This window comes from Xyrauchen texanus, chromosome 12 (genome assembly GCF_025860055.1).
Source record: "Xyrauchen texanus isolate HMW12.3.18 chromosome 12, RBS_HiC_50CHRs, whole genome shotgun sequence".
Taxonomy (NCBI): domain Eukaryota; kingdom Metazoa; phylum Chordata; class Actinopteri; order Cypriniformes; family Catostomidae; genus Xyrauchen; species Xyrauchen texanus.
Genome location: NC_068287.1, coordinates 7,188,036 through 7,213,580, shown reverse-complemented (window position 1 = coordinate 7,213,580; position 25,545 = coordinate 7,188,036). Strand labels below are relative to the sequence as shown.

The 25,545-nt window shown below is 37.9% G+C and overlaps 1 protein-coding gene across 1 annotated transcript; it reads left to right on the top strand.

The window, feature by feature from the left end:
* Positions 1–292: 292 nt before the first annotated feature.
* Positions 293–25,469, top strand: si:ch73-364h19.1 (uncharacterized). Its single transcript, XM_052139930.1, has 5 exons — positions 293–513; positions 1,919–2,028; positions 11,901–11,999; positions 13,019–13,189; positions 22,684–25,469. The coding sequence occupies exons 1-5, from the start codon at positions 435–437 to the stop codon at positions 22,873–22,875; spliced, it is 651 nt and encodes a 216-aa protein (XP_051995890.1). The 5' UTR covers positions 293–434; the 3' UTR covers positions 22,876–25,469.
* Positions 25,470–25,545: the final 76 nt, after the last annotated feature.

Sequence of the window (25,545 nt, the reverse complement as noted above, 5' to 3'; positions counted from 1 at the left end):
TATTTCCATACTACGTAATGTAATATTCAAACCCACAGCTTTCTTCTTCTTGTTTCATTTACCATGTTCCTGGCTCCATCAAACGAATCCTACTACAATGAGTGTTAACTTCATGAATATTAATCAGACCAGGCAGACGTAACCTGGCAACCTTTCTGGAGCGTCCACTCACGTACCTCATTAATATTCACAAGGCAAGCCTTTACCGTAGTAGGATTCGATCTGTCCTTTCACTAGTGGCAACAATGTTTTTGGTGCTTCGTGAGGAGTCGGATGTGAGTCGTGACTGACGTTCAGTACGCAACTGAAGTTCTGGGACTCGAGTAAAAAATAAATTATCTGTAATGAAGCTGGGAAGAAAGAAAAACGTTTCTTGTCCTGACTTAATATGAGACAGTGTGTGCCGATTTTCAGGAAAGTTGATTTTGTCAGAGATGGCCACCACTGTGCCTTCAACTGTCCCCACCACCAGCAGCTCCTCAATGGACCAGAGGACAGTCATCGTGGGTGCAAGTAAGTCAAAATATCCTATATGCTTAAACGAAAGAAGAACTTATCTCTGATTGTTTTTTGTTTTGTTCTAACAGCAGTATTATCTCATTTAAAACGGTTGAACCCAATGATACTTACAGTACTAATCAAAAGGGACATCTTAATGGCTTTTCTTAAAGGGATATTTCACCGAAACATGAAAATTCTCTTATAATTTATTCACCCTCATGCCATCCCTGATGTGTAAATTGGCCAGAACTTTGAAGGTCCAAAAAGCACATAAAGGCAGCATAAAAGTAATCCATAAAATGTTAGTGGTTTAATCCATGTCTTCAGAAGTGAGATGATAGGTGTGGGAGAGAAACATATAAATATTTAAGCTATTTATTTAATATAAATCTTGAAATCAGCAGTCTTTTTTGCTGATCATTATTTCAAGCTTGATTACACTTCTTGTCATCTAGCAGTATGTAGATGTGTCAAGCACTAGTAAGTGTTATCGGGCTTGAAATAATGATCGTGCCTAGAGACTGCACATGCCAAGATTTATAGAGAAAAAGGAATTTCATTTTTGTCTGTTCCCACACAAAATCGATTATATCGCTTATGAAGACATTGATTTAACCACTAGAGTCATATGGATTATTTTTATGTTTCCTTTATGTGCTTTTTGCAGATTCAAAGATCTGGTCACCATTCACTTGCATTGTATGGACCAACAGAGCTGAAATATTCTTCTGAAAATCTTCGTTTGTGTTCAGCTGAAGAAAGAAATCTGGGATGGCTTGAGGGTGAGTAAATGATGAGAGAATTTTCATTTTTGGATGTACTATCCCTTTAAGAGAAAGTCAATAACTTTAAGTATAATAACAAGTATTTAACACATTTTCTTGAAATGTTATGTGACAAAGTTTGTATTTACAATAATGTACATACATTACCAGTCAAAAGTTCGGACACATTTGTTTATTGAATTATTTTATATTCACATGTGTTACTCTGATGGTGTTTAGTGTTTGTGTGAGTGACACTGAGCTCTGTTTCTATATGTTTATTTGTTGTTGCTCCAGCTAGAGCCTCTATAGATGAACTTCATGTTATCATGTGCTCCTGTAACTTTAACGGCGATTAACAATACCTTATAAAGTATAAAGCAGAGTTTTACAGTTTCAGAAGGTCAATATCAAGTTTATGATGTTTTTTAACTGTAAAGTGTATAGAATTTGTTTTCTACATTGCCATCATGGTCAAGTATATTACAAGAGTTCTAAACTGTAAAATGTACAGGTTGTTCTGTAAAGTTGTTTACATTTTTCCTGTATCTTTTCACATAATTATTCTGGTAACCACAGCTGACATTTTTTTTTTTTTTATTTTTACAGTGTATATATCATTTCTTTTGTCTGTTGTCTTCTCTGTTTCACAGTCTGTTGTCTGGTGTTTTTTGTGCTGATTGTGGTGCTGCTGTTTATCCTGTACCGGAAGCTTCCCCTCTGCTGCAAAATAAGGGTTTATCAGGAATCTCATTCTAATATGGTAAGAAAAGTGCATTGCTCAGAAGTTGCTCTTTTTTTGCAGCTCAAGAGTCTGAGTTCTCAGATATATTTGTAAAATAAAAATAATAGAAATAAATTGAAAGAGGAGTGGGTGGACTTTTAACATTGTAGGGTGGTTGTGTACACACACTGCTGACATTTATGTGCAAGCACCATGTAAAAGTGAATTTTGCATAATAGGTCCCCTTTAAAAGAGTTACATCTTCCCTAGTTTGATAATTTTTCTAATGAAGAAAACCTCCCACTCTTTGTTTTATCAGTGTATGGTACAGTGTATGACTCCCGACAGCATCACTATGCCAAATGCCAATCACTATGACTCAGCTCAGGGGAGGTTGTACATGTCAGATAGGATATTTGACAAAGTAAGCAAGAATGTAATCTACGCTAGGAAGAATAAATAAACAAGACTTAAAACCACAGAAGATTCACTACGGTCAAATTTATATTGCGAGGTAATCACCAAATCACCATCTTAAACTGAATAATTCGCATTGAGCACAAGTTGTTCTGAGTCAGACCTTTGAGTATGGAAACATCTAGGCTAAGTGAGGAGTACAAAACGGCGAGAATGTTCCCCTGAATGTGATGACTAAAAGACTAAAAAACAGAGGAGGTACATTTCCAGTGTGGAGATGTTATGACAGGGATGCAGGTGACATGGCTGACCTCTCTCACCCTCCACTGTGGTTGAAGATTTAATGTGTGGAAAAGTGTGACATATTAGTAGTCTAATTGTGGCAAATATGAATACTTCCCTACAATATAATATGCCAAAAGCAGCATGTCAATGGAGCAGTATGTCCGAATCTTCAGTTTCCATATAACAGTAGGCAAGAAATACCTGAATGACCTACTACATCCAGCGAGATTCTGAAGTGTGCATCCACTGGACACGGCACTATCCCATAATGCCACTGGAGCATAATCAAAAGGTAAATTTAAAAAAGAATGGCGGAGAACTGCCTGTCGGTCAACTGTTCTTCCAGTGCTATATACACTGTGCTATATACACTGATGAGACAAAACATTATGACCACTTAGGTAAAGTGAATAACTTTGATCATCTCCTAACAAGGCCACATGTCAAGGTCTGGGTAGATTAGATGGTAACCAAACAATCAGTTCTTGTAGTCAACATGTTGAATGCAGGGGAAATGGGCAGGAGTAAAGACCTGAGCGACTTGGGCAAGGGCCAGATTGTCATGGCCAGATGACTGGGTCAGAGAATCTCTGAAACGGCAAGGCTTGTGGGGTGCTTCCAGTCAGCAGTGGTGAATATCTACCAACAGTGGTCCAAGGAGGGACAAACCACAAACCGGCGACAGGGTGTTGGGCGCCCAAGGCTCATCAGTGCATGAGGGCAACGAAGGCTATCCCGTTTGGTCTGTGGCACAAGTCACAGAAAATAAACTTTTGTTGCAGACCAGGTACACCCCTTCATGGCAATGGTATGCCCTGATGGCAGTGGTCTCTTTCCGCTGGATAATGTGCCCTGCCACACTGCACACGTTGTTCTGGAATGGTTTGAATGGAACATGATGAAGAGTTCAAGGTGTTGCCCTGGCCTCCAAATTTCCCAGATCTCAATCTGATTGAGCATGTGTGGGATGTGCTGGACCAACAAGTCCGATCCATGGTGGCTCCACCTCGCCACTTACAGGACTTGACTGATCTACTGGTATTATCTTGGTGCCAGATACCACAGGACAACTTCAGGGGTCTAGTAGAGTCTATGCCTTGGCGGATTACTAATTACTCATGATTACTAATGCATTAACTAATGTTAACGAATGGAACCTTTTATAAAGTTACCAAAATTACTTCAAAATTACATTCATTGTGAATTGTTAACATTTATTTGTATGGAAAACTGTTGTGCATAGTTCTGTTGTCAATATCAAAAGGTAATTGAGACATACTGGCAACCAAAAAACATAAGAGCATCACACACAGCAGAGATACTTAAAAAAAAAAAAAAGAAAAACCATATAAGCTCTAAAACTGCTCCAGTGAGAAATCATTTATTTCTGTTTTGCTGTAACACAAATCACTAATTATTAAGCAAATGTGTGAAGATTTGGTGCTCTTATGGTTAAAATATTATTGCTGTGATTAGTGGTAATGTGACCAACATTTGATTTAAATTGGGATCCTCACAGAAAACTATTTTAAGAGCACCTGGAGAGTGTTTGATTGACACCTTGAGTGAGCATATTGAAGGGAGTGAAGCTGAAAGTGCTCATGATCGCTCAAACAGTCTCTATTGCTCAACACGTCTGTCACGACTCATGTTACATCGTGTATGCTCAGATTTGTATTTGAATGTTTATTTGTGGTTTAATTAATTTTTATACCCATTTTCAGTCTCTTTATCCTCTCTAATTTATTAGAGTAGCAGTGTATGTATGATTCCCTGCATTCTGCCAAAAAGATCCACCCTTATTCTAAGCACAATCGGCCAATCGACGATCACAGACTTAAGACGAAGATCGGCCGATTTAGTAAAGTACCATGGTGTTAGCATCTGATACCATCACTATATCATGGTAATGCCACAGAACGTTTTTTGAAAGGTCTCTTCTGCTTATTCCAGTTTGTTAAGCTTTAATCAAAGACCAATAGGTTATCTCATGTCACCAGTTTCCTGTAGACGTTTTATTCTGTATATCCTGACCTCATGTTAGAACATTTCTCTTTTCATGTGTCCAGTCATCAGGATGTGGCTCGTGAAAGCAGACGTTAGATTAAAGTCAAAGAGCACCCTTTATCTGGTGTGTTCTGGTAATAAAGCAGGGCCTGAAGTCATACCTTATCCTCAAAATATCCTTTTCCTGTTCGGTTTGTTTTGTGACCGTTCACCGTAAGGGAACTTTAACCTTATCTTAGTAACACAGGGAAACTGGCTCCACATTCTTCCTCTCACATGGAGGAAAAAAAGGCGAAAACAGATACATGATCACATGAGAAGTCAGCATGTTGTTTCCGAGTGTTTCATTACCCTAGGATCAACCACATTATGCTGACTCACTGACAAGCTGCATCTCCTATCAGACATGTTTACATCGTTCCAATGTGTTTACCTTCCCTTGTGGTGCAACTGGAAGGCAGTTGCGTCTGCAGTGTAGGAGACCCTGTCAACCTGATGTCGAGAGCAGTGGTTCCTAACCACTACTAATCAAACACAACCGATTCAACTCATCAGCTTGTTAATGGAGACTCCACCTGTATTGGGTGTGTCAGAAAAGGGAGATATACAATACAGCGCAGTGTTCGGGGGCCTCCAGGAACAGGTTTGGGAACTACAGCTCTAGATCACATTACAAGGTACGTGTACATATATAAACATTTTGTGCATTCTTGTAGACTTAGACTTAAAACTTAAGTCCTAATGTAATGCTCAAGATTGCTCAAAGTTCCACTTTTAGGGTCAATTTATAATGGGAAGGGTTGAAGTATCAGTCTTAATTTTGTTAGGGGGTACCTATGTACAGTAAGTATAGTGTGCATGCAGAACATTACTGGTTTAAGACTTCTCTTTTATTATGAGGGCGATAAAGTGGCATTTTTTTTAAATTCCCCTCACTTTTGGGTTGAATATCTCTGGTGGGGGACCTGATAGGAACCCAAAATTGTATAGTAGCATTTTGCTGTAAAGTTTGAGTGTGAGATTGCACTGGTTACAGAGCTAGGGCTAGTAGAAATCTGGGGAAAAGCCTACTTTATTCATGCATTATGAGAAATGATCAGCTGTAAGTTAAGCATAACAAATAACAAAAATGAACAGTATTTTACATGTACACTTTTTATTAGAAGCTGAGAGATTTCCTCACTCAGTCTGTCTGAAATGTTGTGGGAGTGTCCAGTGACAGTAGTCAATTCGGCAGGTGTCAGTTTTCTGAGAACATTGTTAATGGGAACCCACACTACTCTGTAGACATTTTGAATAATGTTCTTTGTCCAGGTGGGTGGAAGAATTAAAAAAAATATTACAGCTTTAACATTACATGTCCTCAACCAATGGTGTGTCTTTAACGCATTGAGTTTCTCAGCCAGAGAAACAGAGAATTCATCCCTTGGGAGAACAACAGTGATCATATCTGCTCTGTCACTCATAACCCACTACTTAAAGGTGATGTTATCAGGGAGTGTGTCATCTTTGTCTGATTCTTGGAGCATCTGCAATAAGGCCTCTATACCTGGACACTGGTCACATTTGTTGAGCATGCAGTCTTAATTGCTTCTATCACAGACTAGAAGTTCCAGCAGGGCCTTGTAGTCCACTTTTAGCATTGCTGACTCAACCATCAGCTTGATGTTCTGATGTTGTGTGCAGACACAGACAGTGTGAGTTCCTGCCAGCACACTCCATTTTGGCCTCAGTTCACAACATTTTGATCCTATCTTTAACTCTGGGTGCTGATTTTTAAACTCCACATACAGTTCATTAAGGTTACTTAAAACTAAATGCTTTTGTTTATGAACCTTTTGAAGAACCCTGTGATAGATCATGCTGCACTATTGCCAATATCACAAGTAGTAACATTTTAGACCTCATTGACAAGCATAAGCTACTGTATGTCAATCATAAACATAATTTCTGTAAAATACTGTTCATTTTTGTTATGTGTTATGTTTATATTACATCTGTTCATTTCTCAATGGTCTGCACTTATATAGCGCCTTTTTAACCTTAACAGTATTCAAAGCGCTTTACACTGTGACTTATTCACCCATTCACACACCAATGGAGGCAGAGCTGCCATGCAAGGTGCTAGCCTGACATTGGGAGCAACTTGGGGTTCAGTGTCTTGCTCAAGGACACTTCGGCATGTGGAGTCATGTGATTCAAACCACCAACCCTGCGATTAGTGGCCGACCCGCTCTACCAACTGAGCCACAGCCGCCTCTTAACTCATAACACAAAGTAGGCTTTTCCCCAGATTTCTACTAGCCATAGCTCTGTAACCAGTGGAATCTCAGACTCAGTAGCAGAATGCTACTATAGGGGATTTATTTCTGTGAAAATGTCAGGTTCCTATCTGGTCCCCCACCAGAGATATTCAACCCAAAATTAAGGGGAATTTTAAAAAATTGCACTTTCTCGCCCCTATAAAAGATTAAGAGAGATGTCTCAAACCTGTAATGTTCTGCATGCACACTATATGCACACTTACCATAAAAAGGTAGGTACCCCCTGAAAAATTAGACTTGAACCCTTATATAAATTGACCCTAAAAGTATAGAGCATTCATTTAATATTCATATAATCATATGAGCATTTGAGCATAATCTTGAGCATTACGTTAGGACTTAAGTTTTAAATCTAAGAAACAAGAATGTGCAAAAAAAATAGGAAAATTAAAAATTATCAAGCAACCTGTATTGGACCACTTGAGATGGACTGACCCATAGACATCATATAGTCTCTATATAATATCTATGGACTGACCCACAAGTCACTTTTGGTGCCCCTCCATGGACAGTACACCCGTAAAATGGAGCAACAACACTTTGGCCACTGGGGCCAGTATTTAGAATTTCTGTAAGCTCACAACAATTTTAGCTAATGAAAAGTCAACCTACTGTTTATGATTTCTCTGAGAGATCAGTCTGAATACAGGGGCTGAGGATGTGGGCTGACAGGTGGGCCCGTAAGATACAAGTTATGCCACTGGTAGAGTATGTTTCGGACTTTAGGCAATGTTTCGGCAATAAGGAAGATGAATTTGTGACATCAGATGTAAAGGAAAATCTTTTCAGAGATGAAGCACTGTATAGATCAAAGATTACAAAGACAAACATTTGTATTTTTATTTGAACACATTCCGATTAATCATGAACAATAAGACCAGGAACGTGAGTTTATAAAGTAAATTAGGTGAAAGTGATTTCATGTTGACTTCAAACTGGCTGAAAATGTAAGTGATTCAACACTCACTAAAGTCAAAAACTCTAAACATTAAACTCTAAAAAGATTACTTTACTCGTTTCCAAGGTGTTTGTACCCTAACTGACTGTTACAGTCTATGTTTTGGTGGGGAGTCAGAGGACACAATGGTTGTACTTTAGGTCAGGTGCTGAAAAAGGCACACTGTTGAAGGGGTCCTCCCCCGACTTCTGGCCTGATTTGACACGCTTTTGCTTCTTCAAACAAAAGAACGTCTCTGTTTTTTGGGGGGGACTCCGAGAACTGTTGAAAGTGAAAACCAGTGAGGGAAGGTGACCCTTGACCTCACTTTTACTAAACATGTCTTTCCACATCCAGGATGGGAGGGGTGATGGGAAAGGTCAGAATACGTCACAATGAGTGATGTCAGAGCTGCAACGAGTGTTGTGCCTCCAAGTCTTTATGAACTGAGCAAGTCTTTATCCCATAGAGAATGCTGTTTAATGTCCCACTGTGGCTTGTGATGTGACATATAAGGGGAAACTCAAACTAATATGTAAGACACCCTCAGATATTGTCTCGTATTAGTATTTTCCATCTGGAGTTGATTTTCAGGGGCATTTTTACCTTTATGAGTGCATTGTTTTGGACAAAAAGCATAGTGTGTCATCCATTTATGTTAAATAATTTTTTGAATTGAATCAATTAATTAAAAAAAAATGTTTTTATCTGAACAATTATATCGGTTACCAATAAAATGACAGAAACTTTTGACTAGATATTGATTTAAAGATATCATAACACAATAGAATACATATTTAACAAACGGGTGGCTCCTATGTTAGATTATACAGTTGTTTTGGTGTTGCTGTGTGTTTTCTTTAAGTTTTTATCAAAAAGCACTTCACATTAGTGACACATTAAATAACACTAATTTCTGAGACCATAAATGCTGAACTAATCTCACAGCTACAGGTCATTAATGTCAGCAGAGTCACTGTACACATACTGAACCCTGTAACTACATAAGCCTAGAATGGAATATAATGAATATTACACAGTTCTCTGTAATACTTGATTCTGATTGATCAATTGCGGCATTTGACTGTAAAATATTTTATTTCATGACCGCCATACTTTATTATTGACCTTTGTCACAGGCAAATGATTACCTACTGTGATAGTTTCATGTCTCTCGTATCATTCCACAGTCTCTTGCTTCTTACATAATAAAATAAATTCAACTCAAATCAAATCAATATTTCATGTCCACTTTTTTATTTATTTGTTAAGTAGCCGATTCTCATTACCAAAGAAAGAACCTAATTCTTAGTACTGTAATGTAAGATAAGTAATTTTATATTATTTAAAAGTGTTCATATGGCATGGTAGTTTTCACTTGAATTTTACCCCTTAAACTCTAAACTATATAGCGAAAAAATATTACACTTCAAACGTTAAAAGTCTCTGGTAATGGGGTAGAAATATTTATATAAAAATACAATTCCTTCACATAGCACATAAATGCAAAGTCATATATCAAATGTAAGCTCTCACTCAGGAATGTGACTGTACAGTTTATTTTATTGCCCTAATACAACAGTTTAATAGATTTTTATAAGAATCAAAAAGTGAAATATGATTTCTTTAATTCTTCAAATATAAATGTTTCTTTTATGCTCTGATAACTGCTGCTATAAGCCCCAAATAGCTAAAAAAAAAAAAAACATTAAACCTGCTTTTACTTTATGAAGTAAAAGAATAATCTGTTATATCTTAGTCTATGTCCAGAACATAATATGCAATTCAGAAGAACATATTTTCTATCATAGCAAAGGAGATCTCAGCTTTCTAATGACACCTAGATTGATCTTCTAGTCCACTCAGAGGCCCAGATATTCAATGAAACAACAGGGGTGGTGCTTGAACTGAAAATTAGACTGAATGTCCATGGACGAGCACAACTGTGAGGGCTAAAATGCGTTAGAGCACCACCTACATTTCAGATATGTGCATTGTGATGTAATGTGATAGAGAGAAAAAATTGTGTGATAGAGTAAATATCTAATCTAAAATAATGTAATGTAAATGCCCTTTGAGAATAATGGGAGTGATACAAACACTCAAACGTCAAACATTCTAAGGCATTACGGTAAAAAATGGGTTTTATGTTAGCTTTTATGTTGTTTAGTTAATGTTTATTGCATTATTTTAGTGTCATGTGTTTTACTCTGATGGTATCTATACATATTTACTGAACATTGTTCCTTACAGTGCCACTCTTGATGAAATTATGGTCAGGCCTTCTGTTTTTCCACCTGTGTTACTATGGTGGTAAACAGTACATTGAAAAGTGCAAAACAGCTGGTTGGTATATTAACATTATATAATTTAATGATATGTACGTGAAAATTAGACAGGCACCAAAATTACATTCTGTAATACCTGAAACATAGTCACAACCACAGCTGCCAGTCCATCACTATGGAGCATTTTTAAATACCTTTGCATTTGCTCAAATAATATGAGCCCTGGTTAATTTCTTCCCTTACTCTGCAAGCATCATCTGACCACTGCACTAATGACTGTGTTGTGGTGCTCTCCGGGTGACATATGGGCCTGTAAAATAGAGCATGCTCGTTAAGTGGTACCTGCCACAGAAACAAGGGTGTGAAACAGAGGCCGGCCCTCAAAAGACCAGTGATGGGTTTGTTACACAGCACCCTGTTGGCGCAATAAGACTGTATTGTCGCGGGACTCAAAGCTTCCATTAGGTGTGGGGTAATCACAGAGTGTCCAGCTGGGCTGGAGGAATTCCTCAGCCTCATGCGGGGCCCGCCTGCCTAATCTAGCCCTGGATGGGTGGGGAGGCAGAGGAGGAAGTTGCTTGGTGGTCCACTCTTTAGTAAGATAATTTATGGCCATCCAGAGGTCTAATCTTACATAGCAGAAGTAGGGAAAGGAGGAGAGACATTGTGGACACAATAGAAGGGGTTGTTAGACTTTAAATCAGGGTTGGGGATGTATTGACTTGCAATGAATATAGTAGCTTGAGAGTCGAAATATTGTTTGTTTTATTTTCCATATCATTAAACATAACCATATTATTGGCCTTTTTCCCTCCAAGCTACTTTTGGTAGTTGGTCTACATACTCATGCGTCAGACAGGCGCTTTTGGAGTGTCTCAGTTTGGTTGTATCATTTTTCACTAGTTTTCAGCATCTCTAGTCATGGGCACTGTGTTTTTGGAGTGCTGTTAAATGTGTCTTGAGATCCCTGCATTCTGTTGCGTTCGGTCCAGCTGTCTTTTGAGTGCAAAAGGCTAAGCTTCCTGTTGCTCTCGTTGGTTTGACAGGTGTGTTGCCTATAGAACTGGAGTGCTGACTGCCCCTATTGCTACATCAATGTGCTACATTTAGCTTGAATTGGTCTGATGGTAGAAACATTTCTTATAACTGAACTTACATACAGATTGGGGGCATGATTAATTGATGCGTAAATTTTTTGTAACATTATTTTTCATATAATTATTGCAGTAAATTAATGCTTTAAATAGACAGCCCTAATTTAAATATAATTATTTTATAACAATACATTGAAATATTTGTATTTATATGTGTGATTAATTGCGTTTAATTCAATAAATTATTTAATTGATATATCATGCAATTAATTTGACTAATTGTAATTTTTTTGATTGACAGCCCTATTTACAATATTTTAAAAAAAATTGTATTCCAAGTTCATTATACTACATTTGGGCTGATTATGATTGCTGTAGAATATTAGCATATAAGAGGTCACAGGAGTTTATTTATTTTTATATTAGTATGCCTTAAAAAGAAATGTTATATGGCCTCCCAATTCTTTTAGGGTCAGTGTAATCAATTATGAAAGATTGAATAATCACTTATGTTATCAGATATATGATAACAGGAGCTTGTCATGTTTTGACTGAACAGGAAGCTCCCCCTCAGTACTACAACAGCAGACAGACTCTAGTCACTACCTCTGATGTTGAGCAGACACACAACACAGGTCATGATAATGTGAGCGCACAGGTAAGTGTTTTCTAGTGGTCATTTTATCTTCATTTCAGAGAATATATGAGTATAGTTCACCCAAATATGAATTTTTGTCATCATGTCATCAGTGCAAAACCTGTATTATTTTCTTTTCTCTGTGAAACATAAACGAGGTGTTTGAAGAACATGTCAAGCTTCTGTTTTTCATACAAGGAAAGTGGATGGTAATCAGTGTTGGATGTAATCTAATGAAAAAGTAATTATTTACAGTAATCTGATTACTTTATTGTCAAAAAAGTAGTGTAACTTATTACATTTTAAACATGTAATCAGATTACAGTTACTAGTGTTCAAATACGTTAATTACTTTTAAGCACAACTTGGGGTACACATTTTCTTAAATAAAATGATGTATGTAGAATACATTTATAACTTTAATTATGTTCATAAGTATGTCTGTTTGCATTTCTGTGGCTGCTGATTTATGTGCGCCCCCTAACGAGTCAATGTGACAATGAACAAGGAGGAAATACAGAAATGATTTTGAATTTGTTGATAGAAAAACAAAAACTTTCCTTTGAAAAGTGTTTCAGATAATTACTTGAAAGTAAAGTAATTAGTATTGGTGTTATTTTTTTATTAAGTAATCAGCAAAGTAATTTGATGGTGATCTATACTTTAAATCTTGTGAAAAAATGACTTAAGTTTCAGTCTCTTCCTCAGCTAAATCTAATGTATAGATTCAGAACACTTGGAAGGTTCAGTAGCGCACAAGTCATCCTTTTAGTGCTTTTATTTGTGGACTTTTTTTGGAGCTTGAAATTATAACTCACCCTCAGCTTTCCTTGAAAAACAGAAGTTCAACATTATGCCAAACATGTCAATTTATGGTTCATAAAACAAAGAAAATAATAGTTTTAGTACATGAGGGTGACATTTTCAGTATTTCTTTCAATTCTTCAAGAACTGTTGGGAAACCGACTCCATTTTCATACATGTGATATAATTTCAATCAAATAATTGAGTTACTGTCTGTTTCTGTGTGTGGTTGTTAGACGGGATCTTTGTTCCTCATTGGTGTTCCCAGCAACTACTACCTCTCCTCACAGGAGACTTCTATGCCTCGTCTGCCCTCGTATGAGAGTGTACGCAAGAAAGACCGACAACGGCAGATCCACCTGATGATAGCAGACCGCTTTGGCCTAAATGGACCTATCGACACAGAGGTGACTCATCTAGCCTTAATAACAATCAAATTAACCTGTGGCCGGTAGACACAACATGTAATTTTACTGTCATCATTTTTTCTCTTATATTTCATATAATCAATTGGCTCAATATGAAATAACAGTTTTTTCCCATAAACTAAGGCTGTGAATTGATAAAATATATTAAACTAATTAATTGCAGTTTTCTGTTCATTAATAACGATTAATTATGGATTCATTATTTACTTTAGTTATTTAAATATGTACGTTCAAATATTTAGCATTTAATACTTGTATCAAATGGCCAGATTTAATTTATATCAAGCTTTATTGGCAAGATAAACTTAAGTGTACATTATTAATGTATTATTAGACACATTCAGATATAAAACAAACTGAATGCTGAAGTTTAAAATCTCATTTTTGTCTGGCTGCCATTCAGTCTCTATCGCACACACACTGGGTCTCTCTTGTGTGGTTTCATTTTGATATTAGTTCAGATGACTGTAAGTGAGCGTTTGTGGGCGATGCGAATAGACACGGCAACTTGCTCATGTCTCTCCCACACCTGTCTCACCACTTACGGGTGAGTAAAAATTCTTCCGTAGTGTAAATCCGCTCTCGTGTTTATTATGTCTGGAACATGTGTTGCGTGTAATAAGCGTGCACTGCTCCACACAATCAGTTTCTGTGCTAGGATATGCAGTCGAGTCCTGGAAATGTATATATGTAAATTTTAGGCACAGAAAGTGGGGAAAAATATGAGTGAAGTTTCAGTAAGTGCCAAAAATGGATACTGCATTAATTGCGTTTTTTAATCACATAAATGAACGCATTAAATTTCCCAACCCTACCATAAACATTAAATTATCTATTCAAATTGTGTTGATTTTGTTTTAGTATTTTCAGGTAGAATGTGTACATAGTCTTATGTAGTGACTGTCCTCATCATTAACTTTGATCAACATGAAGAATATGGATAGAAATATTATTTAAATATATTGATATTATCTAATTGGGGTCTATTTTTTGAAAAGTCATAGATTTACATTAGTAATAGTATAATATATCGACCAGGCCGATAATCGGCCCATATTTGGCGATTTTGCGATGACCGATTATGGGTTTGCTTGGCTGATTAACAAAAGTATTAACTTTCGCTTGTGACAGATCCAAAATCTACCAGATGATTTGTCAACACTTTGTTTTCTAGGTTTTTTCTTTTCAAGTGTATTAAAAAAATGTTTGTTTCACTTTTTTTTAATTTGCTGTAGGTAAATTGTATTATGTTTATTGGCATTTATTTCGGCCATCAGCCATCCTGCTCTCTAGATATCGGTATTGGCATCAGCCATTGAAAAAACCCATATTGGTCAACCAGCAATTTACATATGTCTATACAGTTTTGTCACCAATTATTAAGTCCTGAAGAATGACTCACAAAATCAATTTTTAATTGGCCATTTCTCTGAATCTCTTGGGGATTCTTGAAAAAGTTGCATGTTGCAGGACCATTGAAATCAGCTACATCTGTAAAGGCAAAAACTTACAACATTTGAAAACACTTTCCATTGTATGTTCAAATTGCTTCCAAAAGTCACCTTTATTGACGTCCACTAATGTCAATTGTATTGCTTGTGTGTGTGTCCCAGTAAGCCGTTTTATCCATTGCAGGTCTAATTGAAGTAAATAACAATAGATTTTCAATGACCCTCAATTTTACGATCCGTAATATGATCATATTTGAGAAATGGATGCCATTCGCTGCTGCACGAACAGGCCCAGTATCATTCACCTGCGCTTTTGCCATGACGCATACCAGCCCAGGGTATTTCAAGGCTCACTGATGTTGATTTTGTGCCAGGTTAATGCATGAGTACACAAGCTAATGGGATTTGAGGCACATCAAACATAATTAAGCGGCGGCTCTTGAAAGGTAAACATTAGGGGAGAATGCGACTCATTGTCCGTCTGTCTTCTCCTTTATTCCCCCTAGTTTCACTGGGTGGATGTTTCACTCAAGGGGAGCATCCCTCGCCCATTAAGTGTATTACTGAGTGTAATTAGCTTGTTCCCTGGCTAAGGGCCACAGTTAAACTGTGTGTCCTAAAATGGGCTGTTTTATTTGGAGGCTAAAGCGAAGGCCAAGTGATATGAGCTCAGCTATTAAATGATAGAGAGAGAGAATGCAGATACACTCTGTTCCAAAAACTAGTGAGCTGCCTACAGTATGTATTGTAGACAGCATTTTAAGGCATCATATGGTAGGACATGTTCCAAAAGTTTGCACCTCTCAACCAGTGTTTTAACACACTCAATTACCACATACTTTGGAAAACGATGATGATAGGAAACAGAAAACTGAGTTTTCTATTAATTCATTTTTTTATTGATTCATATATTAACAAATAAAAGCAAAAACATTTACAAACAGAATCAAAACTTACCCCACCCACAAGAACACCTCAGTGGTCCCACATGATTAAAGACACACACAAACTAATATTAAAAATAAAATATATAAGTAAATCAAATATAATAATCACACACATAACATCAACACCTCTCTCTCCACTGACCCTCCCCAAGAGCTAAGATATTTGCCCCACTTTACCACAAACAAGTCCAAATTACCAATCCTCTAGATACCTCTTCTTCAAAAGCTGCCACCCTCCCCATCTCCGCACACCACTCCGGAAATGATGGCGCTCTGTCCGACTTCCAACCCCTTAAATTAACTTGTCTGCCAATCATAACACTTGTCAGAACCCAATTTGTATAAATTTGTCCCCCAAATTTATGACCGCCCCATCATCCAAAATACAAAGTCTGTGGAATAGTAAAACTTGAGTGCCCAAAACATCACACAAATAACACTGAACCCTCAACCAAAAATCTTGAATCCTAACACACCCCCCAAAAGACAGAGTTCCAACTTCTGATTGGCATCACAAGCAGGAGTGTGTGTCTTTAAGACCAATCCTATATAATCTAGAGGGGTGTAAAATCTTAAATTGTATAAGGCGAACCCTTGCAACTCTAGATTTAGACTTGACATTTTTATAATCCTAGTCCATACTCCTTCCTCCTTCCTGCAATACCAAATTCAAATCTTTCTCCCATAATCTATTGATAGAAATGAAAGCTCCATCCCCCAGACTCTGAGTTGGCAGGAGTAATACATGATGCCTCATGACCTTTTCAAAAAGCAGCAATCACCTCTGCCAAAGCCCCTGACGCCTTAGTGTGCTACTCCCAAAAACAGTACAGAGCATGTGGCGCAGCTGTAAATAGCTATAAAACTGAGATATGGGAATCCCAAAATGATGACCTAAATTCTCAAAAGATCTCAACACTCTCATACAGGTCGCCGAGTGTAGTAACCTCTGACCAACAGAAAGGGGACTTGTTGATACATAATTTTGGGGTTCAGCCATATGCTTGAGGTAACATTTAAATAAATGTCAAAATTATATACTCTGGCCACTCTTGTCCAAATCCCGTGGAAATGGGAAATAACGGGTTATGACTTCTCCGGTTAGTTTGATAGAAAGGCTTTGCAATGGCGAAATAGGGGCAAGGACTTCCTGTTCAATAGAAAACCAGGGAGGGGCTATTTCAGGTGGAAGCGACCAATGAGCCAAATGCCTGAGACCAAACGCATAATAATAAAACTAAATCTTGGGTAGGCCTAGCCCACCTTTGTCAATCGGCCTATGTAATTTGTTGAAATGTAGTCTGGTCTGTTTACCATTCCAAATGAAGGACTTCACTATACTATCAAATTGCTTGAAAAAAGAGAGGGGGACATCTACAGGGAGTGACTGTAGCAGGTAGTTGAATTTGGAATTCAATTCATTTTGATAATATTAACTTTCCCAATCATAAATAAATTTAATGAAGCCCACCTGCCCACATTGCTCGAAAACCTTTTTAATTAAAGGTTCAAAATTAACTAAATCACACAAATTTGCTGGGAATAAAATGCCCAAATACTTAATGCCCTGTTTGGGCCACTGGAAGGCACCCAGCTAAAAAGCCATTACTGGGCAGTATGCTGTCAGAGCCAAAGCTACGGATTTAGACCAATTGACTCTGTATCATGAGAACTTGGAAAATGAATGAATAAATCTGTGGAGGCATAGATCTAGTATGGTCAGAGACCATTAAAATAATGCAGATTAAAATAATATAATCTGCATAAGCAGGAGCTTATGCGCCAAACCTCCTGCCTCCATCCTCCTTTCTTATCACGGCTGCTAATGGTTCCAGGGCAAGACAGAACAATAATGGCTAAAGAGGGCAACCCTGCCGAGTGCCCCTACACAGAGTAAAATAATCTGAAATGAAGCCATTTGTTTGTACCACTGCTACCGGGTGTCAATAAAGTAACTTAATCCAACCAATAAATGTACTCCTGAACACATACATTCCCAAAATCTTAAAAAGATAATGACATTCTACCACCAAGCAAAATTCAGCGGCAATACCATTTGACTCCAGAGCTTTGCCTGTAGGTAAGGCATTAATTACCCTCCTCCAAGGTTGTCTCAGAATCAATGTTAAATTTATTGCTCAGTTGGCAATTTACGACCAATTTACGACCAATTTACAACCCACCAGCTGATTTCAGTGAGAGAATGAAAGAAAAAGACTCTCTCTGCTTTATATATCTAGCCAAAAGCTTCCCTGCATTGTCCCCTGACTCAAAGTATGACTGTCTTGCCCTGAATAACCAAAACTCCACTTTCCGCAACAAAATAGTCTTATATCTGTATTTCAATCGGGTCCATCTGAGGCCATCAGCGACATTTGGCACTTCAGCGTGACTAAGATGTTTCCGATTGAGCAATTCACAACAGATGAAATGAGGGGCTTAGATATAAAAAAAGATAATCTATCTGTTTCTCAACATCTGCCACTCTTGTAACCAACTGAGAGAATTTTGTTTCCATCGCCGTAATCGATCGACGTATTACAGCGAGTCTTCCAAGTCAGCAACAACCTTTGTCAGCATCTCAGACATGTTGGAAAGTTGACACTGGATTTCTCCCGCTGCACTGTTCAAATTGAGTCCCTGTTCCGCGTGCCCGTCAGAGGTTTCAGCTCGAGCACGTAAGTGTCTTTTAATGTCTCCAGAGCTCGAGGATCAAATCAAATCTCACCAGATTATAACATGAAAATAATTAAAAAACTAGCAAAGTGTACAGAGCTTGCTGTTCACACGTCTACTCCTCACATGGCGTCACGTGACCTCAGAAAACTGAGTTTTCAAACTAAAATGAATTAGTGTGGATGTGGCCTAAGATACTTACTTTTAACCAAATCACATATTTCCTTAATAGAAGAAAAGGCAATCCTAGAATTCTTGACGACAGGCTCAGTGAAACATTCAAGATGGTGGAAAAAGCAAGAGAAATGTTGATTATAAATAGAAATCATTTGACATTGAAAAGTATATACAAATGTAAAATTTAATTTAAAATGTACTATTTAACTAATATGTGTGTGTGCTATGTATTTTTATGCGTATTAAAGTATCACAGCATTAGCTTAGCAACATGCTAACGTCAAGCTCTATTAAAATCAGTTGTGAGTCAAATTTCAGTTGTTGCCTATGAAGAGCAGTGGTGATTGCTTTCAGGCTGTGTTTTAATGGGAGATTTGGCAGATATTGATTCCATTTAAATCAAGATGTAAAAAGTCGATGTCCATTGGGCAAGAGGCTATAAACACATTATATTGAGGTTCCACCCGGACGCCGTGGTTTCTTACCGTGCGTTCAGAACAGAGGCATTACCATAATGTTGCCCGCACTTTAACTTTTCTCTGATGCCTACAACACCCAAATCACTGCTTCTCGCCACCAAGAGATGCCTGCTGCCATAGAAATTGAATGACTTCCGGTCAATTTGACACTCTCGACGTCTCTGGTTTGAATGCACCATTATGCGTTCTTACTGTCTTGTGGACTCTTTCGACATCATCATCCACCGCCGGAACAAATAGATATCGATATGAGGTTATTGAATCTACATATGGCAGCACATCTAAAAACTAATTTTCACGTCCTTTCAAGTTAACTAGGCAAGACCGGTCTTCACAAGAACACGTCCGTTCTTTGTGTTCTTAGCATAGAGAAAAGGCCTGGGAGTCTATGAGGGCTCTGTAAGCATTGATTGCTTATTGGACATTGGGCTTTCAATCAATGTATCTTTGTCCCGCCTGGAAGCTTGACTTCTGTATATGATGATTGGTTGAGCTCTCAAATGGGCAGTACTACACAACAAACAGCCCATAATTGAAACAGTAATGGACTTGAGTGACAGCATTGGAAATGTAAAATCTTAGAGTGTTTGACTCTCAGAGATACACGCAGTTATTTGCAATTTGATTCACATTTATTTTAGCTTTTATAATCGGGTATTTGCGCTTTTATTGTTGCAAAAACAGATTTAAGCTGAGGCAATTATTTTCGTTAAACAAATTTCACTTTTGAGTTGTAGTTTGAGCAGCTTTTGTGAGCAACATTGCAGAGACCGAAAACAGTAGTCTGTGCTTCCGTACTCTTGAAAAGCAACAGTCGCCACTGATGTAGAGCGTTTCAAATTCATCACTAATGAGGTTCTATTTCAATTGACTTCCCTGCTAAAAATTCCCATGCTGGTCTAGGTTGATTTATGCTGACTAGGGCTGGTTTGCTGCTGATTTACCTGCATAGCCATGCTTTTCACCAGCAAAACCTAGCTGGTGAAGCTGGTTGACCTGCATGATCTTTTTGATGAAGCTGTTTCAGCTAGTTTTAAAGCCTTGTGGGTAGACACCAGTATACCATGCTAGGGGACCAGCACACAAAACACAGCATAAGCTGGTGACCAGCAATGCTGGTCTTTTTAGCAGGGTTATAAGACATTTGGCCTATGTAAGCAGTAGAAAGTGAGGCAACTCAATAGGTTTTGGAACAGAGCCATGCAATAGTAAAAGAGGAAGTTGCTGCAGGACAGAAGTATTAACTATACCAGATATATTTGCCTAAATAAATGTTAAGCCATATATAGTGAAATAGTGCAAAGGTCTTTATCTCTGTAAATGCACTGGCCTGCTCAGCAATACCAAAGTCATTCTCAAGGCAAGTCAGTCCACTTGGCCGCCATCTCTGGAACACTCCTGGGCAGCTATTTTCTATTAATAAATGCGGAATGAAAGTCCAGCTCCTATCTACTTGAAAAGGGAAAGACTGAAATCTCAAAAACAGTTAGTCAAGATTAAATCAACAGTAAAATCTGACAACAATGGTATCATAAATTGTGCTTTTTTTTGTCTCAGATCATGCTAAAAAACAAAATTTTCAGGCTTGACCAGCTAATGCACATGTTTCTAAAAGGTGATTGGCTCTTTTACCTATATGGCGGGACTTCCTTTTCTACGTCCGCCATAATGGGCATTCCAAATTCTCTCATAAATTTTAATACAATTGCACGGAGTTGGGCTTAACTGTCTCTGGTATTAAAAAATAATGAACCAAAATGAGGAAAGTAGGTTTTTACATTTCTGAAGAAAATGAGAGTGGTGCTTGCCTGTTCAAAACTTATCACCACAATTCTAGGGTGTTGTGAGTTGTTGCCAGGCTGTTGCTATGTAGTTACTGGGGTGTTCTGGGTGGTTGCTTGATGTTTGCTTACTGGCAAAGCCCACCCTCAAATCTCTATGATATTTTGGTCACTAGATATAGTTTGGGTCCCAATTCGATGTCTGTTGGATTTTTTGGGGGATAATTTCATTGTCCACCCACAGTTTTCAATTGGGCAGGCGCCAGAGCATGTCAGGTGAAGTGTGGAGATGGATGATAATTTCACCATGTAAAATAAAAGGATAAATAAATACAATAAAAATGTTATTGTGAAGATAAATTAAATGTATTGCCATAATGGACCATAGTCCTGCTTAATAGACCATAGCACAGACGTGTGACGTTATAATATTTTTAATGTCGAGACCACAACATGCATATCATGGGAGAGCGGATCAAGTACTGAATGTATCCACTCGGATGCATGCAACTCTTGCTCGAAACTAGATGTGTGCTCTCAAATAAACTACGCAGCTCTATGACATTCACAAATCTAATATCTAATATAATGATAAAACTTCAAAAAGGTGTCCAGAAGGTACCTGTTGTCTTATATTTTGAATTAGATTTTTTACATTTACCATAAGCTATCTTATTTATTATTTACTTTGCGATTGTAAAGGCCTATACAACATTATTGTATGTTTGTTAATCTGAAAAGAAAGATCAAGGGGGTGCGGCCTTGTCAATTTTCTCAGAGGGGGGGCTTACTGTGCAAGACTTTGAAAACCGCCTGATCCAGACTAATATGTTTTCGTTTGAAAACATCTTTTTCTCTACATTTTGGCCTGAGACTGCATTTTTGGCAGCGAAAATTGAGCTTTTAGAAAACACTTTCCCAAGTGGATACATTTGAAATCACTGTTTTCACGTTGCAGTGTGGACAGGGAAAAGGACATATTTGAAAATTATGACATATTTGTAAAAATGTGACGCAATCATATGATCTATTCAAACCAAAACAATCAAGATGGCGGCCCATACCCCTGGAGTTGCGAGTTCGAAACCAGGGCATCCAGAGTGACTCCAGCCAGGTCTCCTAAGCAGCCAAATTGGCCCGGTTGCTAGGGAGGGTAGAGTCACATGGGGTAATCTCCTCATGGTCGTGATTATTAGTTCTCGCTCTCAATGGGGTGTGTGGTAAGTTGTGCAAGGTTCACGGAGAGTAGCATGAACCTCCACATGCTGTGAGTCTCTGCGGTGTCATGCACAACGAGCCATGTGATAAGATGTGCGGATTGACGGTCTCAGAAGCAGAGGCAACTGAGACTTGTCCTCCGCACACTTGGATTGGGGTGAGTAACTGCGCCACCACAAGGACCTACATAGTAGTGGAAATTGGGCATTCCAAATTATGATAAATATAAAATAAAAATAAGATGGCTCCCCATCTTGTAGCAGCTTTGATAGCGTTGCTAAATATAAATGTTATTTTGTACAAACTTCACATTACATTCTTCCTTCAAAGGCAACGGGACACGAGGACAATTGTGTTTCATACTGTACATAAAACATACATTTTTCTGCATGTGCAGTAAGGCGATCTTGGTGTTTTCATACATTTCAGTGTGGACAAGAAACTTCTGGAAAACAGTTGAAAATGTCAGTGTGGATGGAGAGCGTTTAGAAAACGAGAATGCCGTTTTTAAATATATCCGGGTAAATGTTGACATAGCCTAAGTCTGATCTGTAAGAAAATAATTATCCATTAAACACCTTCCAAGTATTATGTTTGCTTTAAAAAAAAATCTAAACATGTGTGACATAAAATGAATCACATTTGAAGAACTGCTCCCAAGGCATTTATCTTGTACAAACTGTGTAATGTTTATTTGTGTATCACATGTGTTTTAAGTCAATCTTTGTCTGTGTTTTACCATAGCCACCTCCCACATATGAGCAGAGCATCCAACAGTCTGTCCAGTCCATTGACATCCCGTTTGACATTGTGACACCCGAGGAGCCGCCACATGCTCCGGTCACAACCTCTGAACCTGGTACAGATTTACCTGCATATGAATCTCTACCTCCCAACATGGACTCATTGCAAGGTCCCAATAACACTGATAATTAAAGTACAGCTCACGGGAAGAATGCAATCTACTCGCAGTGGAAAATGAACAGCTGTTGAGATACTTATGCCCTGATGGCTGATTGCATTTTCTAAGCAGGCCAACAATGTAGCAAACTGTTCTTGAATCTGCTGTGCTTGCAAAAGACAGCAAAAATGGGATATGACCTGACCTATGCAATAACTTTCACTGCATACAAGCTGAGGAGAAAGATGTTGCATCACTACAGGAAAAAGGGAAGAGAAGAGAAGAAAAAGAAGAGTAAGAATGTCAGCATAATGTCTGTTTTTGTTTTTTTATCTCCTTTTCTCCCAATTGCGGAATGCCCAATTGCCACTCCCAATTCTTCGTGGTGGCGCGGTTACTCACGCAATCCAGGTGGCGGAGTCTTAGTTGCCTCATGCTACTCTCCGCGATCCAAAACTTACCAAATGCCCCATTAAAAGTGCGAGAACCACTAATCGCGACCACAAGGAGGTTACCCCATGTGACTCTTCCCTCCCTAGCAACCGGTCCAATTTGGTTGCTTAGAAGACCTGGCTGGAGTCACTCAGCACACCTTGGATTCGAACTCGTGACTCCAGGTGTGTTAGACAGCGTCAATATTTGCTGAGATACCCAGAGCCCCCTGCATAATGTCTGTTAAAAACGACATGAAAAATACATTTTAAGTCCACATGAAATCAAAATGGACTTATTATGTTTAAATCATTGTTGCACGTTATTCTAAAGAAAAAATTTTTTTTGTTATATTTAATAAAGATTTTTGGCTGACGTCACAAATCCCTGTCACAAATCCCTGTTACAAACAGTGCTGGGTTTTAATTCATAGAAAAGTAGTCACATTACTAATTATTTTCATTTTAATTATTTCCTCAATACTTTGTTGCAGAAAAGTTTTTGTTTTTCCCACTCAACTAATTCAAAATAATGTCAATATTTCCTCCTTTTTCAGTGTCGCATGAAAGTCATTTACTCAGAACCCTGTTTCAAATGGAAATGTTTGAGACTGTGGAAGTAAAATGGGTTGCGAACATTGTTTTAAGTTGATTTTAATGTTCAAAATGTGATAACTATTTCTTCGCCAATAAAATACCTGAAATTATATTTTACAGGTTTTCCATGACCGGGGGGAAACTTTTTTTTATTTTAATTTTTTTTAATTTTCTCCCCTTTTCTCCCAATTTAGCATGCCCAATTCCCAATGCGCTCTAAGTCCTCATGGTGGCGTAGTGACTCACCTCAATCTTGAAGGCGGAGGACGAATCTCAGTTGCCTCCGCGTCTGAGACCGTCAATCCATGCATCTTATCGTGTGGCTTGTTGTGAGCATGTTACTGTGGAGACCTAGCGTGTGGAGGCTTCACTCTATTCTCCACGGCATCCACGCACCCCACCGATAGCGAGAACCACACATTATAGCGACCACGAGGCGGTTACCCCATGTGACTCTACCCTCCCTAGCAACCGGGCCAATTTGGTTGCTTAGTAGACCTAGCTGGAGTCACTCAGCACACCCTGAATTTGAACTTGTGACTCTAGGGGTGGTAGAGGGGAAACCTTGTTAATATTACTCTTCCCCCGGTCTTGGTGACATCAGCAGAAAAACAAACTGTTAAACAAAACTAATTTTAAGGATTAAATTAGTTAGAAATAAAACCTTTAGGTAACATTTGCAGGTTAGCACTTTTTACAGTGTACAATATATATAGGTCCATTTTGATTTCATGTTGTCTTTATCACAAATATGGCAGGTTATTTTGAACCAAACTGATATATTGTTTTGAAATGTGATACCATTTAAAGCCATGTTTTAAACATTACAGGGAAGATCTTTCCTTTTTTCATAAAAGTGTGATTTTTCATGAGGTGTTCTATTCATTTTCCAAAATTAGTTTCTATAGATAGAAAAAATTCTATCATTATTTCAGGCAGAGAGAATAGTGTTCCTGTTTTTCAAGTTTTCTGTGTATATATAGTATGTTGTTTATCAAAACCAAATGATGCCTTGCAGATTGTATGTTTGTTCAGTCTCTCTATTTTGAATGACCATTAATGAATGTGCTTATTTTTCTACGGTATATAAACGTCAAACTTTGTGACAGTGTAGTTAGAAACAAGAGCTGGACATGTTTCTGGTGATTGTATGCTCAGGGATGAGTCGGCAAATCTTGTTTTCTTCTAAAGGTTTTTCTTTTTTCCCTTTTTCTGTAAGTACAGTACACAGAGTTGAAGTTCATATGTTTGCATCCACAAACAAAATTCAAATGACTGTGTTTCATGTGTAACACGTTTGCAGTCACTGGTGTCCTCATTTTCTTCTGCATAGACCTTTGCATCTCTCAAAAGCAGGAGATGGGCAAGACAACACTTTGAGAAAAAAGAAAGAAAAGGAAGAAAGAAGATTCTTTAGACTGTTGTTTTATGACTGTTTCAACGTGTGCCAGTTGTATGAATTGCTAGACATAATCATATTTTTAATCTCGCTGCCATGGAAATAGCAACACCTTCACAAACTGAATGTATATAAAATAGTTCAAATAAATAGAACTGTATGTAAATACAATTAAAAAATGATCTGTAAATAAAGAAAGTGCAAATGCTGATTTAGAATATTGATAGGCATGAATGATTCATTTAATTAGTATCACACTTTAAATTAAATGATTGTTT

Excerpts from the sequence above, each read along its gene's own strand:
- si:ch73-364h19.1 (XM_052139930.1), top strand. The coding sequence starts at position 435 with ATGGCCACCACTGTGCCTTCAACTGTCCCCACCACCAGCAGCTCCTCA. Across the intron at positions 514-1,918 it reads GACAGTCATCGTGGGTGCAA|TCTGTTGTCTGGTGTTTTTT; the intron begins GTAAGTCAAAAT and ends TCTGTTTCACAG. Across the intron at positions 12,000-13,018 it reads ATGATAATGTGAGCGCACAG|ACGGGATCTTTGTTCCTCAT; the intron begins GTAAGTGTTTTC and ends TGTGGTTGTTAG.